General features: G+C 41.6%; 2 protein-coding genes across 2 annotated transcripts; both read right to left on the bottom strand.

Moving 5' to 3' along the window:
- Nucleotides 1-247: 247 nt before the first annotated feature.
- LOC127944900 (mapk-regulated corepressor-interacting protein 1) lies at nucleotides 248-2,426 on the bottom strand. Its single transcript, XM_052541315.1, has 5 exons — nucleotides 2,293-2,426; nucleotides 1,779-1,858; nucleotides 1,422-1,537; nucleotides 1,089-1,193; nucleotides 248-998 (listed from the first exon to the last, which is right to left on the bottom strand). Exons 2-5 carry the CDS (start codon nucleotides 1,784-1,786, stop codon nucleotides 934-936), a joined length of 294 nt encoding a protein of 97 aa, XP_052397275.1. The 5' UTR covers nucleotides 1,787-1,858; nucleotides 2,293-2,426; the 3' UTR covers nucleotides 248-933.
- Nucleotides 2,427-3,285: 859 nt separating this feature from the next.
- On the bottom strand, nucleotides 3,286-6,569 carry LOC127944883 (protein phosphatase 1 regulatory subunit 27-like). Its single transcript, XM_052541290.1, has 3 exons — nucleotides 5,858-6,569; nucleotides 4,562-4,712; nucleotides 3,286-3,645 (listed from the first exon to the last, which is right to left on the bottom strand). The coding sequence occupies exons 1-3, from the start codon at nucleotides 6,258-6,260 to the stop codon at nucleotides 3,525-3,527; spliced, it is 675 nt and encodes a 224-aa protein (XP_052397250.1). The 5' UTR covers nucleotides 6,261-6,569; the 3' UTR covers nucleotides 3,286-3,524.
- Nucleotides 6,570-15,975: the final 9,406 nt, after the last annotated feature.

Genomic DNA, 15,975 nt, shown 5'->3' with positions numbered 1-15,975 from the left:
AAACATTCAGTTCATTTGAGACTTTTTCCTAAAATGTTCATCAGTCTTTTTCGACATGATTTGTTGCCATTCTAAAGAGTGTTTGCTTAGACATCATTTTGGATATAGCTGTGATTTCAAAGCGTGTCGTGAGGATTTCCGACCCGTTTCCAATAAAGAAGGATTTTAACATGCACAAAACCCATACAAACAGCCTCACAGACAACAGACAAAACTCCATAATAAATGCAATGCAGAGAGTCCTAGATAACATAAAAGTCATCTTTATTTTCATTTTATTTTAAAGGCTGGGAATGAAAGATTTGGAAAAGTGGACTCAGGGTTCTTGAAGGGATCAATTCATGGTTAAAAATGGAGGTACGTTTACTAAAAATATCTGCCGAGCCCAACTTACCTGTCCTACCAGACAAAACTCGCTAAATTCTTCTACGGATCAATCAAGCTATGAAACTAACTGAACAGTCAGTCGCTCGCCGGCGCGTTTCCAAAAAGCAATCAATTCCAGGCCTGCGGCCCATTTTGAGAAAGTCTCTGTAGAGTCTGTCCAACAGTTTGAGCATCACTGTTCTTTCCCATCTCCACATCAAAAAACAAAAAAAATAACCTGTAACAGGTCTTTGTTATTTACCCATCTGCAAAAAAAACTATACAAAAACAAAGATCAGAGAGCCCGGATGGACATGAAAACAGGGAATGGCCGCTCAAACGGCTCTTGAAAATGTTACTCATAAATAGCTGTCAGCCTGTAAGTCCAGACCACAGGTCCATGAGGCAGAGATAGAGAAGCTTTCTGGACTAATGTGGCCAAACATCCCAGCCTGAGGCTCTTTGTTGGCCAACAGAAGACTGAGAGAGTAAAAAGGTCCCAAATGTAAAAGGGAGGACAAAAAAACTACAACAAAACCCTGCTGGATCAGAGAGAGAGGGACCGGTCTAAGACTTCTTGGAGTCTTGTGTGTTCCGCTTCTTAAGGTCACTCAGGTCCACTGGAATAAAAGCTGAAAGAAATAAAAGATAAAAACAAAGGCTTTTAAAAAACACGCCATGAACTCGGTCCGTATGAAAACCTTCCGTCAAGCTAAACTCACAATGTAGGTTGGGATTTGGGTTCTTCTCCACATACTCCTGCGGTCCACGATCATTTCGTTCACTGTTTTGTGGGGATTTAATGTCTCTCAGAACACAAAGCCAAGCTGGAAAGAGAAAACACAGAAGCTTCACAACAACACTAATGTCTTCGTTACAAGGCTCCTACACTTTTTACCTAACAAATGTACATGATTATGGGATAGGGATTTTTTTAAATTCTGTTGTAAATATCACACCCATAAAGAATCATTTCTAGCCAATGGAATATTTAAAAGCAGAGCATAACTATAAGTTTCAGTGATGTTCTTGGGCCTGGATGTATTGTGTCTTACTGTCGTGGATGAAGCGCACATTCTCTTCATGTGCTGGTGTGAAGAGCTCTCCTGCATTCGGTGGAGATCGAGGGCTGGACGTCCTCTTGTATGTGTGCATTCTAGGGGTAGAGGAGCTGGGGGGGAAAACAATAAGAGAAACTGTACTTAAGCGCCACAAATAATGTGTGTACAAAGTCCTATTTTTGCTACAGTTAATCAATCTATAATCATAACTTACTGTAGAAAAACGACTTGATTGTAACTCAAGTCGATTGTTTTTAACTGTGCTTCTATGTTACAATTCAAAAGGCATTCACTGAATAATTGTCTCTGCTGTAGTTACTGATGAGACTTCACAAACACACTTGGCTTCACCTGGTCATTCTGCTACAGTCTCTCGCCTCACGATCTCAGGATGAGGCTCGACAGATGATACAACTGCTCTTCAGGGTGTTCTGGGGGAGAAGATGAAAGGAATTTAGACAAACGAGACACCGACTGCCATGAAACTGCATTTGAACTAAAAATGTTCAATAGGTGATATGTTCGAATCAATCAGTGCAGCGAGAGCATCAGTGATTTAAACATTCATGTATTATATCTGTCAGTGCATAAGGCTGGCCAGGCATTAGACGTGCTGCACAGACACAAGCTACTATCTTTCTGTCACAAGCGAGAGGACAGGGTTTGATTTCAGGAAGGCAGTTCAGCAGCTCGGCGTTTGTTATTGTTTATGAGCTGCTAGCAGCTAGTCTGTTAGCATTGTGTTCATAGCTGGAGACTGCTGCTGACTTCACGAGGAATCTGAGCATAAAAAAAGCGAACACATCACAAAACCTTAAGACTAAAGCTCACAGGGCGGAAAATACGTATATGAACCGTTTCAAACCTGTCTGTCTGTATCTCTTTCTTCAGCTAGCTCTTTATTCAGGCCTGGCTCGGCCGAGACGTTGCTAATGCCAACTAATCATTTCCGGTTCAGCCGAACAGGCTGAGAGAGAAGCGCATGCGCAAACAGGACTGTTATTATTATTATTATTATTATTATTATTATTATTATAAAAATAAAAATGAAAACCAACAACATGGCAATATCGGTACACCTTTGCATTAGATTAAAATACAGAACAGATGCATGAAAGCAACACAAATACAACTGAAACTTTCAAGTAGGCTAACGTTTTTTCATTTATTTGCGTGTGTAAAACGAACAGTAATGCGTATTTAAATTTTTTTCATAAAGACTGTTTGCAAATATGAATTGCAAATGACTTTTAATTTTTTAAATAGCCAATCAACTTGAAGCTCAGTATGAATTTAATCTTTTTTTTTCCAGAAAAAAATCTTATAATATCTAGTCAGTCATATTAAAAGGGATAGCGGTGTGGCTCACTTCAATCAGCAATCCTGATGATGCAGACCTGAATATGCAAACCACTGACAGAGTGTGCTTCTGATTAGCTGTAAAATAATTCTGATTAGCTGTCAAAACCAAAACGCCTCGTCCCCTTGGACAGTCACGTTTGATTATCTTAAGGAAAATGGCCGTAGTAAAATTATATTGTGAAATACAATTTTATAAAAAAATACTGACGTTTATTAATGTGTCTTCTTTTATGGGTGCATAACGAAAGTTATTAAATATCGTTCCTCCTCTTGCATAGCTAGTGACAAACAACGTTTTTAAAATTTAATCTTTGATTTCTGAATCTACTTTCAACAATGTTGCTGAAATGAAGATTCCTCTTTCTGAAAATCACAACCTTTTAAGGTCAAAGCACATGGACAGGACAGATATCATCCACACATAAGTTATTCTGCAGTGTTAAGTACTCTGATTTTCATAATGTTCAAAGCATTTGATGCAAATCACAACTCAACGTTTCTATAAAAGCAGCTTTATTAATTAAAACCTTGTAAAAAATAAGATACAGATAAGACTTTGACAAGAGACATTCAATATTCACATGCGAGACCGACAGCAGGTTCTGGTTCTGTGCTCTCCTGCTGCCCAGAAGATAAAGAATATAAAAGAGACCACTCAAAATCTCGAGAGAGTGATCTGAATGTCATTGTTTTGTTTAAAGCTAGCTTTAACTAGCAAGATCTGCGGGTCAGCTCTCAGACACAGCCCGTCTCGAAGAGCCTGAGCAGATCTTTGCAGTCTGGGTCGATGAGGTCTGCGGGCTTCTCTCCGTTTTCATTCTCCGCTTCCACACTGGCACCCAGAGAGAGAAGGTACCTGAAGGAGGAATTATATTTGACATTTGAATACAACTGATTTAGCAAACATTAACAATCTGATCATGTACAGTCTGATAAAGAAGAAAGAAGTACACTTAAGCATACTTGCAAAATGAGTACAGAAATAATATGCTTAAGTGAACTAATGTTTGTGGACACTTCATTGATGTTAACTGCAATTAAATTATAGTGTTTTATAGTTAAATTTTATTCTTTAGATTATAGCTTATGTGTTTATCTGGCCCTCTTATGAGCAGGACTGTAATGTAATATTTATTTCTACTGTCTTCACATCAAATACATCAACATAAGTGTACTTATTTAAAGCATGGCAGAAGCATATGAAACCATTATGATTTAAAATGTATGTTGAAATCAAATGTTCGACATTATTAAAAAGTGCTTACAAAGTACTGTAAAACAGTCATGAAAGTGACTTTCTTTAAAATCACTTAAGTGATCTATTATTTCATAATTATATACCTGCAAATCCTTTTTTTATATTCTTTTAAGATTTGAAGTACAAAACAAGTTAAAGATTTTTTTCACAAGGGGGATAAAATGAACGCTAAGCTATTAGAATTGTCTTCTCTGTTCCTCGACCCAATGCTACAATAAAAATGTCCAATTAAATTAAAAATGTTAAATATGTTATTTAGAGTTCTGCCGTGGTTTTCATACATGAAGTCCATAAATTTTTGTTTGTTTGTTTATTTTATTTATGAAGCACAATTTAATACAACAACAGTTGCCCTAAGTGCTGTACAGCAGACTTCAATCTAAAACCAATAATACATAAAACAAACAATACAAAAATAACATACATACACAATTAGTCCAAGTTCAAAATAAGACATGGCTCCGGACCTAATCAAGCACGGGATAATAATACGTTTGTGTAAGTTTGCTCTCACCGTGCAATCTCAGGATAACCGTCGCTGCACGCCATATGAAGTGGTGTCCAGCCTTTCTCATCCCTCTGATGAACGTCAGCTCCGTACTTTATCAGGAGCTTCACACACTCCAGGTTTCCTGAGAGCACGGCTTCATGAAGTGCTGCCAATCCTGAGAAAAAAACAGCTTTTGTTAGGATGGGTTGCTCAATTTCTCTTTCCTGATAGCAGTGAGATTAAAGGGGTCATATGATGCGATTTTGAGATTTTCTTTCTCTTTGGAGTGTTACAAGCTGTTTGTGCATATATAAGATCCCTAAAGCTGACAGTCTGGTGCTTCTGACTCACAGCCTGTAAGTATATTTTCATATTTAAAGAGTTTGCCACTAATGATTCAAACAGTATCATATCACAGTATGCCATGTGTCACATGCTTGAGGAATTCGGCCAATCACAATGCACTGGATAGCTGGCCAATCAGAGCACACCTCGCTTTTCAGAATGATGAGTTTTGAAAAAATCAGTGCGTTTCAGAAGGCAGGGCATAGCGGAGAAACAATAATGTACAGTATGTGGAAAAAAATGTGTTTTTTGAAACTTAAACCGCACAAACACATTTCATTACACAAAATAATGTTTTTTTTTAGCAACATCATATGACCCCTTTAAACCTTTCAGGAAAATACTTCAGACTCAAACAGATGCAATAAGCTTTAACTCTTTCGCCCTAGACAGACAAATCAAAAATCATCTTTTAATTTTCAAAGTTTAGTGTGTAATTTCTGTGCCACACCAAACACAACTGCAAAATAATCTCTACTCGAATGTCTAAATATTGTGCCTTTAATGGTACTGCATTAGTGTCAAACTATTATTCACATTCACAATCGTACAATACTATGCTGTTTTGTACGTGCAACTTAGTTACACTGTAAATGTTTGAACTTGAACAAATTTATCCTCAATACAGATGCTGCATCCATTGTGTTTCACTTGTTTTTCCACTTACATCCCCCGAGAGAATATCTTGAGTTTTCATTGACTGTTTGGTGCACTCAACTCATGAATATTATTTTCCCAACATAACTGCCGAAGCTTAACCTTGACCCCCACTGGCCCTGCCCCTACTTCCTACCATTGGTTGAATCAGAGATTGTCATGTCAGACCACTATATCTGATCAATGTTTTACAGTCTACAGGAAATCGACATACCAATGGACCACTTCAGTTTAACACACTTCACCTCCGTGATTCGTGATTGACGATACAAGTGAATGAATTTGTTTGCACTGCATGAATGCAAGGTGCTCACTCACCAGAATGAAAGATGGTGTCCAGACGCACTTTCCTCGCCCTCATAAACCGACCGATCTGCTCCAGCTCACTGTGCCGGACTAAATCTTGGAATACGACATCATTTGTGAAGTGCACAGCCCGGGCAGGTTTGAGGGCTACAGTAGGAGTGTGCTGTACGCTTGTCCGGGGCGTGCTGCACTGCCGGGATGGCTTGCTATAGATGGGTGTGTAAGTGGAGGTGGGCTTGTATGCAGGTGTGTAAGCCGGAGGAGTGTAGTATGATGGTGTGTGGAGTGTAGTAGGGCTGTACTTCGCAGGACTGTAGTAGCCAGGTGAGTACGAGCTGCTGGAGCAGTGTGACGGTGTGTAATGTGTGTTGGAGCGTGTGTACTGTGACACCGGGTACTGGTAAGTGTACTTCATTCCCGCAGACGCCACGGCTTTGCCTCCCCCCCTTGGCTCTAGACTCGAGAGGAGGACAAAATAAACTCTGAAACTCAAGTATAAGTCCACGCAAGAGTAAAATCCTTTTTTGGGGGGTTGGATCTTGAACCTTCACTTTGGGTTCACACTGTCTTCAGTTTTTATAATCCGCTTCAATTCTGAAATAATGTCACTTTCCAGAGAATCGTTTTTTTTTTTTTTTTTCTTGCGAAGTTTTGTTAGTTTACTTTTCCTATCACCACTTGTTTCTCCAACTTTATTGCACGGTGTGCACAGTCTGCTCTTCTGACAGTGAAAGTTAAAGCAGGGTCCTATATACCCTTTGTGAGGTTATTTTAGGGATGTCGTCCCTTGTATCGAGTGACTGTGGAGTAACTCCTCCCAACGTACTTTCACGTGAACATCAAGTTTCATCTCCACCCCCTAATAAACATCTATGACTGCACCAGTGAATGTACCCTGAGGGTCTCATTTGAAAAACTTGGACAGTGTGTGTTTACCACATAAATGAGCTCATCCTCGATGGCGTGATTGAGCACATGGGCAACAGCTGAAGGGAATGAGCCTTTTTTACGAGAGGAGCTTGATTCTAATACTTCCAAGAGACCTGTAATCAGGTTGATCATAGGTTTAGGATATCCACACAGCTCAGAAAACACTGTGCACTGATTCTAGAGCACTGCGACTGAACAAGATACAGAGTTGAAAACATACATTGTTTTGGACTGATGTACTGAACAAGTATTGAGTAAACAAGACAGTATCCAAATGAGTGTCTAGTTCACGGCATTATTTGAAATATTGTATGGGTCAAAATTATAGATTAATAAAATAAGACAAAAAAAAAAGACTGACTGCTGAAGGTCTGGTATTCATGGCAGCTTTCATTGGCCAAGGCAGTTGAATGAGGCCATTTGTACGACATGTCAAACAACCAATCATTGTTTGTTAAATTTTGCGTCATGTTTTTGGGCGTGGAAATGTCACCACTATAACAGACCAGTATGTAAAACTCTCTGACGTATTTGAAAGATTCTATGCCGTGAACTTTAAATATTTCACATACTTTAAAAAATCCAGCATTTAGTTGATCCTGATAAGCACTGGTCGTCACCATTGTAAACATGGCGGCTTTCTTCTTTCGTGAGGGGGTTTGGCGCCATGGTATCTTTGTTTTCAGGCAGAACGTTAAAGAACGTGACATACGCGTCTCACGGAAATCCTGTACATTTCAACCAATCCTATGATGACTTCGACATTCCTGAAGTGTTTTTCGCTTTTGTGTCCCATAAGCATCAGACCTCAAGCCAACTCTCTGTGGACGTGAAGTCTGAGGTTGAAACTAGACACACACCACTGCAGCTGTCCTCCAGGTCTATCCATGGTTTCAGGCTACAGTATTTCACAAGAGGTGTCATCCAGCCAAGAGAAAAAGCAAGGACATAATCCCTCTCAGCTCATATTATCAACACTATTGTGACCTGAAAAGGACACAACCAGCATGCAGTAATATTGCATAGCAAGACATCTTGATGTCAACAAATTTGAGGATGAATTTGAAAATAGGATACGCTATACCTCACCATACACACACACACACACACACACACACACACACATATATATATATATATATATATATATATATTGGGGATCCACCTCTCCTGTTGTTAGTTTTGATGGCCTTCCATTTCTCAAAATTATTTTTTTCTCCTGCACTAATTTTATACCTGTCGATATTCTGAAGGTTTTTAAAAAGGAGTTTGCTTATATAACATTCATCCTATTTATATGACATTTTATTCCTGAAAACACGATGATTTAATGATTTAATATTTAAAGGGGGGGTGAAATGATATTTCATGCATACTGAGTTTTTTACACTGTTAAAGAGTTGGATTCCCATGCTAAACATGGACAAAGTTTCAAAAATTAAGTTGTTCGTTTGAAGGAGTACTCTTGTTCCCAAAATACTCCTTCCGGTTTGTCACAAGTTTCGGAAAGTTTTTTTCGAGTATGGCTCTGTGTGACGTTAGATGGAGCGGAATTTCCTTATATGGGTCCTGACGCACTTCTCCCGGAAGAGCGCGCGCTCCCGTATAGCAGAGCACTGAGAGCACAACAGACTTCACTGATCAGAGCGAGAGCGTCGCGAAATGTCACAAAAGGAGTGTGTTTTTGGTTGCCAGGGCAAGACAACCCTGCACAGATTACCTAAAGAGAAACAGCATTAAGGGACCAGTGGATGGAGTTTATTTTTACAGAGCATCAACGGAGTTGCAAGTGTTTTTGTTTGTTCCCTGCATTTCGAAGATGCTTGTTCACAAGGCCCAGTTTGACGACGGATTTGCGTATTGTTTATTTCTTAAGGATGATGCAGTCCCAAGGAAAAAGGGTCACGATCGTGTGTTGGAACCGCAGGCTGTGAGTAAAACTGCTTCAAATATCTCTGCCTCTTTGTTAGTGCGTCCGCCTCCCATGCCGGAGACCCGGGTTCGAGCCCCGCTCGGAGCGAGTCGTTGCTGCTGCTGCTTTCATTCAGTTTCAGCATCTGGATCTGATTCTGGATCATAAATAAACGGCTGAATCTGACTGTTAGCAATGGTTTGTTTTGGATGATGGGTTTTCCCTCAAGGTAATGTCACAGCTTCCACATGCTCTCAACGCAAAAGCCTATTCGCGCTCGTGATTCTTTAGCTCCGCCCACACGTCACGCCTCCAGCCGGTCGTGTTTTTCCGGGAAAAGTCGGTACAGACTATCTTTCTCTTATGAATATAATAAAACTAAAGACTTTTTGGATTTATGAAGGATCCAGTACTACTCTATATGTACTCAAGATTAACAGGATATTGAGTGAAAACGAGCATTTCACCCCCCCTTTAGTTAGTCTACAAAAAATTTATTGTGCATTGCAATCCTTTAATTTTTATATTTGGAATGTTTGTGTGTACTAACACGCTCTTTAAATAACAAAGAAAAAACATTGCGCCAGACTTTAGACCAGGTTTGAGTTGGTCTAAGGCGCAGTCTATTTCAGCTCCTTAAAATAACATTGCGCCACCAATGTGCCTGAACACACCTCTTTTTTAGACCAGCACGCCCATTGTCGGACAAATAAGCGCAATTGCATTTGCTAATTAAACGACATGGTGCTGGACGGGAAAATGCAAACAGTGCAGAACTGAAACTAGCAAATACACTTGCGCTGCACCTTGCGTCGCATTGCGCCGGGTGTATGACAGGGCCCATAGTTAATAATAGTTCTATAATGAGGATTCTCTGAAAGATTTTAGCATGGTGATGGATAAGACAATGTTTACTGCTGCTGCACAAATAGCATAATAACCTATAGCAGATCTATACAGGTGGAGATGGGGAAGATGGAGGGTTTGCAATGCTCAGCGATGCAATGCTCTAACAAATGCAATTCGGCCATTTAAATGTAAAGCAGCAAGATCATTGGCTGTGCATGCAACATGAATCAATCAGCTTGTGAGAAGTAATTTAATGATAAGAATATCATCAGTTACCGTAAGCACATATCAGCCTGCACCATCTAGAGTTTCATAACAGAACTTGGGATTTAATAGAGAGAATTGGTCCCCAAGTTAAAGTGTGACCTGTAAAGTCTTTCTTTAAATGACTAAAGTATCAAAAAGTGCAATATGTTAGAAAATTATTGTTTGAAGTAGTCTCCAAGTAGCTCTGAGCTGAAGTCTAGACACAGAGATATTATTAAGGTGGAGATAATTGAATTTCCCAGTCAGGGGTGGCTGTTTTTACCCTGACTATCATATTGCAGACTCTCTTTTATGGCAGTGCCACACAGCTTGGGCCCACAGTTGAGGAAAATATTAACACGATTGGCTGGAAGGGATTGTTTCTTGTAACATTGCATCACCCTTGGATACATGACGCGACCTCATACGTGATTGGGTCAATACTGCAAATACAGCTTGTTAAACATAGTACAAGCAGCCCTACCCACACTCCCACATGCACACCACTCTAAAGTTTACATGATGCACACTTCACAAACAAAGAACAGAGAACTGATACACTACACTAACTGCTGTGTGTTCAGTTCTAGTTTGTCTGATCTTTGATATTAGACTGATTTCTGAAGGATTGTGTGACACTGAAGACTGGATGCTGAAAGTTCAGATTTGCATCACAGGAATAAACTGCATTTCAAAATATCCTAAATTAGAAAAATGAATATCAATATAATATCATTATTAATTTTTTTTTTTCAAATAATGTCCATCAAAACTAATTTAACTAAATTAATGACATCTATGTAACCCTGGTCGGCATGATTTTGCCAAGTAAGACATGTTCCTGGATCAACATTACTTTCCAAAAATACAGACTTCAATCCCTACCCCTAAACCTAACCTTACCCATAATTAAAATCAGAGGGAAATGATAGCTGGTTAACAAGGGTGTAGAATCACCTAATCCTGATTGTAAGCCTAAAACTGACATTTCCTGAAAAGTTATCTTTCAATTCTGATTGATTGATTGATTGGAATGATGTTCCTGGATCAACGAGGATGTTGATCCAGGAACATGCTGTACTTGGTGAAATAACGTTCACCATGTAACACTTCACATGGCAGATTCACTTATCTGTGTTCAGGTGTTTGATTTTGATACGGTGGTGCTTTATATGCAAAAAAAATAATTTAAATGCAATATTAATGTGGTTTAAACTGAGCTTTACACTTAGCAAAACAAGACTTTTCCACACCTGGCTCTGGTTGCACGGAAAAGACACCTGGACCCCATTCCATAGACTGTAGAGTTGCCCAGAGTTAGTCACCAGCACATGTTTTCCATTGAGCTTCCTGTTGCAGGTCAAAAAACAGAACTTCATTTTTGAAGCATTAATAGGTTAGTTAAGTTGCACAGACACTGCTAATTTGCTTTAGATGCTTTCTCCAAAACTCAGTGGATGTCACCAATCTGCAAATAAGTTAATTATTTAGTTATACATTAAGATTAGACATTTTATATTGAATACTGAATATAAATTGTAAAAGTATTATAACATTCACATTTAAAATCATATATACAGAAAATTAATAATAATTAACTGTATCTATTATAATTCTTAGAGCATACGAATGTTTGTATCAATATTTGTATCTGTACAATCTGTACATTTCAATGCAAATTTTGAGAAATCTGGGAAAACATATTTATTTATTTATTGATTTATACCAAATCTTGTTAATTTTCAACTCATAAAAATACTTTATTGCCTGTCATTTGCCTTTGAATGAATATGTGAAATAAATTAGCAAATGGTATAAAATGCTATTATTTTATCAACTACATCTGTTTTTCTGAGTCTATAGAATTAGCATAATTTAGCTGATATGGCAGATGTGAAGCTTGATGGTGGGCTGTACCAAAAATAGGCCACAAGAAGCTGCTCTCACCATCCTCGCTCTGTGTGTCAAAGCAGAAGTCCCTTCTTCTCCGACTATTTACACCCCTGGTGCAAAGACCAGCACCAGAATGGGATGTTGGTGTGCTGGTGATCTCACCATATTTCTTATTTAGATTAACCAAAAATTCATCCTTGATCAACCAGCTTAAACAGAAAGGTCAAGTAGGTTGACACCATGCTTATAATGGCCCATCAGCATAAACTGACCTGCACAAGCAAGAACTTCTGGCCAATAGGTTTTGAACAGAAAGTCCATTCTGAGCAGAATTTCTCTCACAACCACCAAACTGGCTGCTTAACTATCATACTACAATGCATCACTAGATAAATTAACTAGCAAGACACGAAAGTTCCCCAAAACTGTAGTAACATGGTCGCACATCCGTTACTCGAACTACTTTTTACAACAATATACGACTGTCGTCACTGTCGCAATGATTTATTTTTGGAATCACACTGGTTCCCTCAACAAAAACACTATAGGATTTTTCCATCGGCATCTGGATTACTGCAGAAAACAAGCTCTGTGACCAACAAAAGTTTATGATTCCTACAATTTTGTTTCATGATTATCTTTAGAAATGAACACGACGTTTAATAACTTTGAAGCCTAAATACATCAGAAGTAAAACAACTTAGCTGTTTCAGCAGTTCACAGTACAGAAGGAACTCCAAGATGTGAAAACATTTTGATCCAAAAATACATTGTAAATAGTATACCACAGTCCATACTAAGAAAAGAAACAGGCCAATAAAACCCCAGTCCTTACAACGGATCTACAATACAGCCACAATTAGCAACATCTTACCAAACTCACACCCCCACGCCGATATGATATATTTAAATCCACGTCACACTAACAAGAACTACAGGTTGAGACCTGTTTTTCCAACCACACAACTTTGCGGAGACGTTTGCGATTGTCGTTGGAACTGTTTTTGGAAAACACCATATTGTTGAACTCTGTTGATTAAAGACTGAACTCGTTAACAATACTTTTGACACACACACACCAGGTCGACTAACTTGGTCATGATGGAAACTCAAGCTGGTCTTGTAGCAGCCAGGTTAACACTCTTAGTTCATGCTAATATTATGAATGAAAGAACATCCCTGATTCTTTCTCTCAGATCCAAACAAAACAAACCACAAATATAGGATGTCCACTTCAAAGAGCTTCACACAATGATCCCCTCAAAGCTTTTTATTATGTGTTTAATGATTTAATGACTCTTTGTTTTCTCGCTAGTCTACTGTATTGTGTGACTGCGGTTTGTTTTTGCAAATGTGAGTGGGGACACGCTGACATTGAGCAGGTATGAAGAATGCTAGCTTGGGAATAGCCTGAAGTTCTGAGTAGAGCTACGCAGCTGTTTCAAAGTGTTGCAGGCACATGTGTGTAGCTGATTTCATATGGTGGGCTGAAAGAGCTTTGATGGTATGCTTGTTTGTGTGGGGATTGAGTTCCCGATTCTAAAAAATAAAAAAATATGGGTGCTTTGTACGGTCACTATGTTGCTTACACAATGGGGGCATGAGTTTTGTCCATTACGCCATCAGTAGCCAATGAGTGTGTGCTTAGCAAAGAAACAGGAAGTGGAAAGGACAGTGCAAGGTAAACCAAATTAGCCAAAGGGGAAAAATCATCAGAGTAACACTCAGCAAAACAGGTGCCATGTTACAACATACACATGTTAGTGCTTTACACTTCACAACGGGATAAAGTGGATCAGTGATCGGTCAAAAACAGAGCTTGGATCCTCACAGACACTGAGGAATACGCATCCAACCAATATTTAGAAAAGTTGTTCATTGATAATGTCATGATTCTGCCCTCGTGTCCTTGATTTTTCCTAGTCTTGAGGCAGGATCATGGCAGACCCATGTTTTGTGTTCAAGCACATGGCCTTGTCTTTGGGCCATGTGCTTGTGTTGTCTCGTTCCCTTGCCCCGCCCCCCTTGTTAACCTAGTCGTGTCGTGATTGCTATCTGTGCCACCTGTCGTGTCTTAATTGTTCCCCTATTTAGATCTCCTAGTGTGCTCTGTCTTGCGTCGGTTCATTGCGTTCCTCATATGTGTTCCTACCTGTCAGCCTTGTGAAAGAGTATTCCCCGTTGAGATATTGTATCCTGTATAACCATGAGTGTTATTTGTAGTTAGTGTTCTCCTGTTTTGAGTCTTTGTTTATCTGGTTTAATCAGTCCTATTTAGTATTTGTTGTATCTGCCCTAGTCCTGTTTTTCCCCTCGTGGGTTTTTGTTTTCCCCTTTTGTTAAATAAATCCTGTGTTTCGTTACTTCCTGTCTGCACTTGAGTTCCTCCCTACCAAAACCCTGACAGACTGAACCGACCAAAAGGGAACTCAGCAGACAGGAGGCAATGCTGGATGTCATCAGCCAGCAAGCGGGATGGTTTTGAGGGCTCTCGCCTAGTGGTGTTCCGGGGGACCAGGGGAGGTCGCTCCGGAGCAAGCGGTCGAGAGGAGGAGCCACAGAGGTCCCCTCCACCCACCCACCTGCCAACGATTCCAGAGGGTCGTGTCCTGGCCGTGGCAACCCTGGGGGATCAGGCAAGTCCCCCCCAGAGCCCCGAGGCGCCTTCCACAGCCTGCAGTCTCCCCATGAAGCGAGGGAGACGATTGTCGTGGGAGTCAGCCTCGGAGGCGTCGGCGTCAGAGTCTGCCCTGCCCGAGACCGAACTTCCCCAACCCGTCTCTGTCCCAGCGGTGACCTCTGCACCGCGGCCTAGAAGGAAGAGGAGGAAGAAGGGGTCTCCCGGTCCTGCGACTCTGTCGCCTCCTGCAGCGGTGAGCGTGCCCATGCCAGCAGCGGTGAGAGCTGGCGTGCCCGTGCCAGCAGCGGTGAGAGCTGGCGTGCCCGTGCCAGCAGCGGTGAGAGCTGGCGTGCCCGTGCCAGCAGTGGTGAGAGCTGGCGTGCCCGAGCCAGCAGTGGTGAGAGCTGGCGTGCCCGAGCCAGCAGCGGTGAGCGTGCCCGAGCCAGCAGCGGTGAGAGTGCCCGAGCCAGCAGCGGTGAGCGCTGGCGTGCCCGAGCCGGCGAAGAGGAGAGCTGTATGCAAGTCTGCAGTCGTGAGAGCGGAGGAGAGTGCCGCGGCCGACTCTGCAGCAAAGACTCTAGTACAGTCTGTCTCATCTCGTAAGGAGATGCCAATTATCCTAGCTGCTAAAGCCTTTTCAGATTATTTGTCTAGTCTTTTCCGGATCCTAGAAGTCCCCGCCAGTCCTGTCTTGTCCCCAGACCCTGTCCCCAGAAATCCCGAGGGTCCAGCCGTTGTCTCCCCGTGTCCTGTTATCCCCCCGTGTCCCGTAGATGTTGTCTCCCCGAGCCCAGTAGATGTCGTCTCCCCGTGTCCCGTGAGTGTTGCCCCGTGTCCTGTTGATGTTGCCCCGTGTCCCGTAGATGTCCCGTGTCCTGTTGTCCCCCCATGTCCAGCTGTCGTCTCCCCGTGTCCCATGAGTGTTGCCCCGTGTCCTGTTGATGTAGCCCCGTGTCCAGTTGATGTAGCCCCGTGTCCAGTGAATGTTGCCCCGTGTCCCGTAGATGTCCCGTGTCCAGTGAATGTTGCCCCGTGTCCCGTGTCCTGTTGTCTCCCCGTGTCCAGTAGATGTTGTCCTCCCGTGTCCAGCTGTCGTCTCCCCGCGTCCCGTAAGTGTTGCCCCGCGTCCCGTGTCTGCTCCTGTCATGTCCTCTGTCAGTTGTCCCGAGACCCCTCCCCACCCCTCACCACCTAGACCTGCCCGTACCCCCCGTCGTCAGCCTTCGTCCTGTCCTCCTAAGATCCTTACCCCTCCCACCTACCCTGGTCTGTCCCCCATGAACTTTGTGCTCCCGCCTCCTCCCCTTCCCTGTTTGTTTTTTTTTTGATTTGCCACCCCAACCCTGCCATTGTGTATTCATGTTTGCCGTTGTTATTATTTGTCATGTCTTGTTGGTTTGTGTCTGTGTCCCAGTCTGTCATGTCCCGTGTTTGATGTTCCCTTGAGGAGCGTCTGGAAGCCGCTCCTTAAGGGAGGGGTTCTGTCATGATTCTGCCCTCGTGTCCTTGATTTTTCCTAGTCTTGAGGCAGGATCATGGCAGACCCATGTTTTGTGTTCAAGCACATGGCCTTGTCTTTGGGCCATGTGCTTGTGTTGTCTCGTTCCCTTGCCCCGCCCCCCTTGTTAACCTAGTCGTGTCGTGATTGCTATCTGTGCCACCTGTCGTGTCTTAATTGTT

The sequence above is a fragment of the Carassius gibelio genome, chromosome A3 (genome assembly GCF_023724105.1).
Source record: "Carassius gibelio isolate Cgi1373 ecotype wild population from Czech Republic chromosome A3, carGib1.2-hapl.c, whole genome shotgun sequence".
Classification (NCBI taxonomy): domain Eukaryota; kingdom Metazoa; phylum Chordata; class Actinopteri; order Cypriniformes; family Cyprinidae; genus Carassius; species Carassius gibelio.
This window is presented reverse-complemented; position numbering and strand designations above follow the sequence as displayed.

Bases quoted from the DNA above. Each gene is read 5' to 3' on its own strand.
- LOC127944900 (XM_052541315.1), bottom strand. The intron at 1,194-1,421 runs GTAAGACACAAT...TTCTCTTTCCAG, and splicing joins TGTGCGCTTCATCCACGACA to CTTGGCTTTGTGTTCTGAGA. The intron at 999-1,088 runs GTGAGTTTAGCT...TATTTCTTTCAG, and splicing joins CCCAAATCCCAACCTACATT to CTTTTATTCCAGTGGACCTG.
- LOC127944883 (XM_052541290.1), bottom strand. From the start codon at position 6,260: ATGAAGTACACTTACCAGTACCCGGTGTCACAGTACACACGCTCCAAC. The intron at 4,713-5,857 runs GTGAGTGAGCAC...TTTTTTTCTCAG, and splicing joins GGACACCATCTTTCATTCTG to GATTGGCAGCACTTCATGAA. The intron at 3,646-4,561 runs GTGAGAGCAAAC...TTCCTCCTTCAG, and splicing joins GGTTATCCTGAGATTGCACG to GTACCTTCTCTCTCTGGGTG.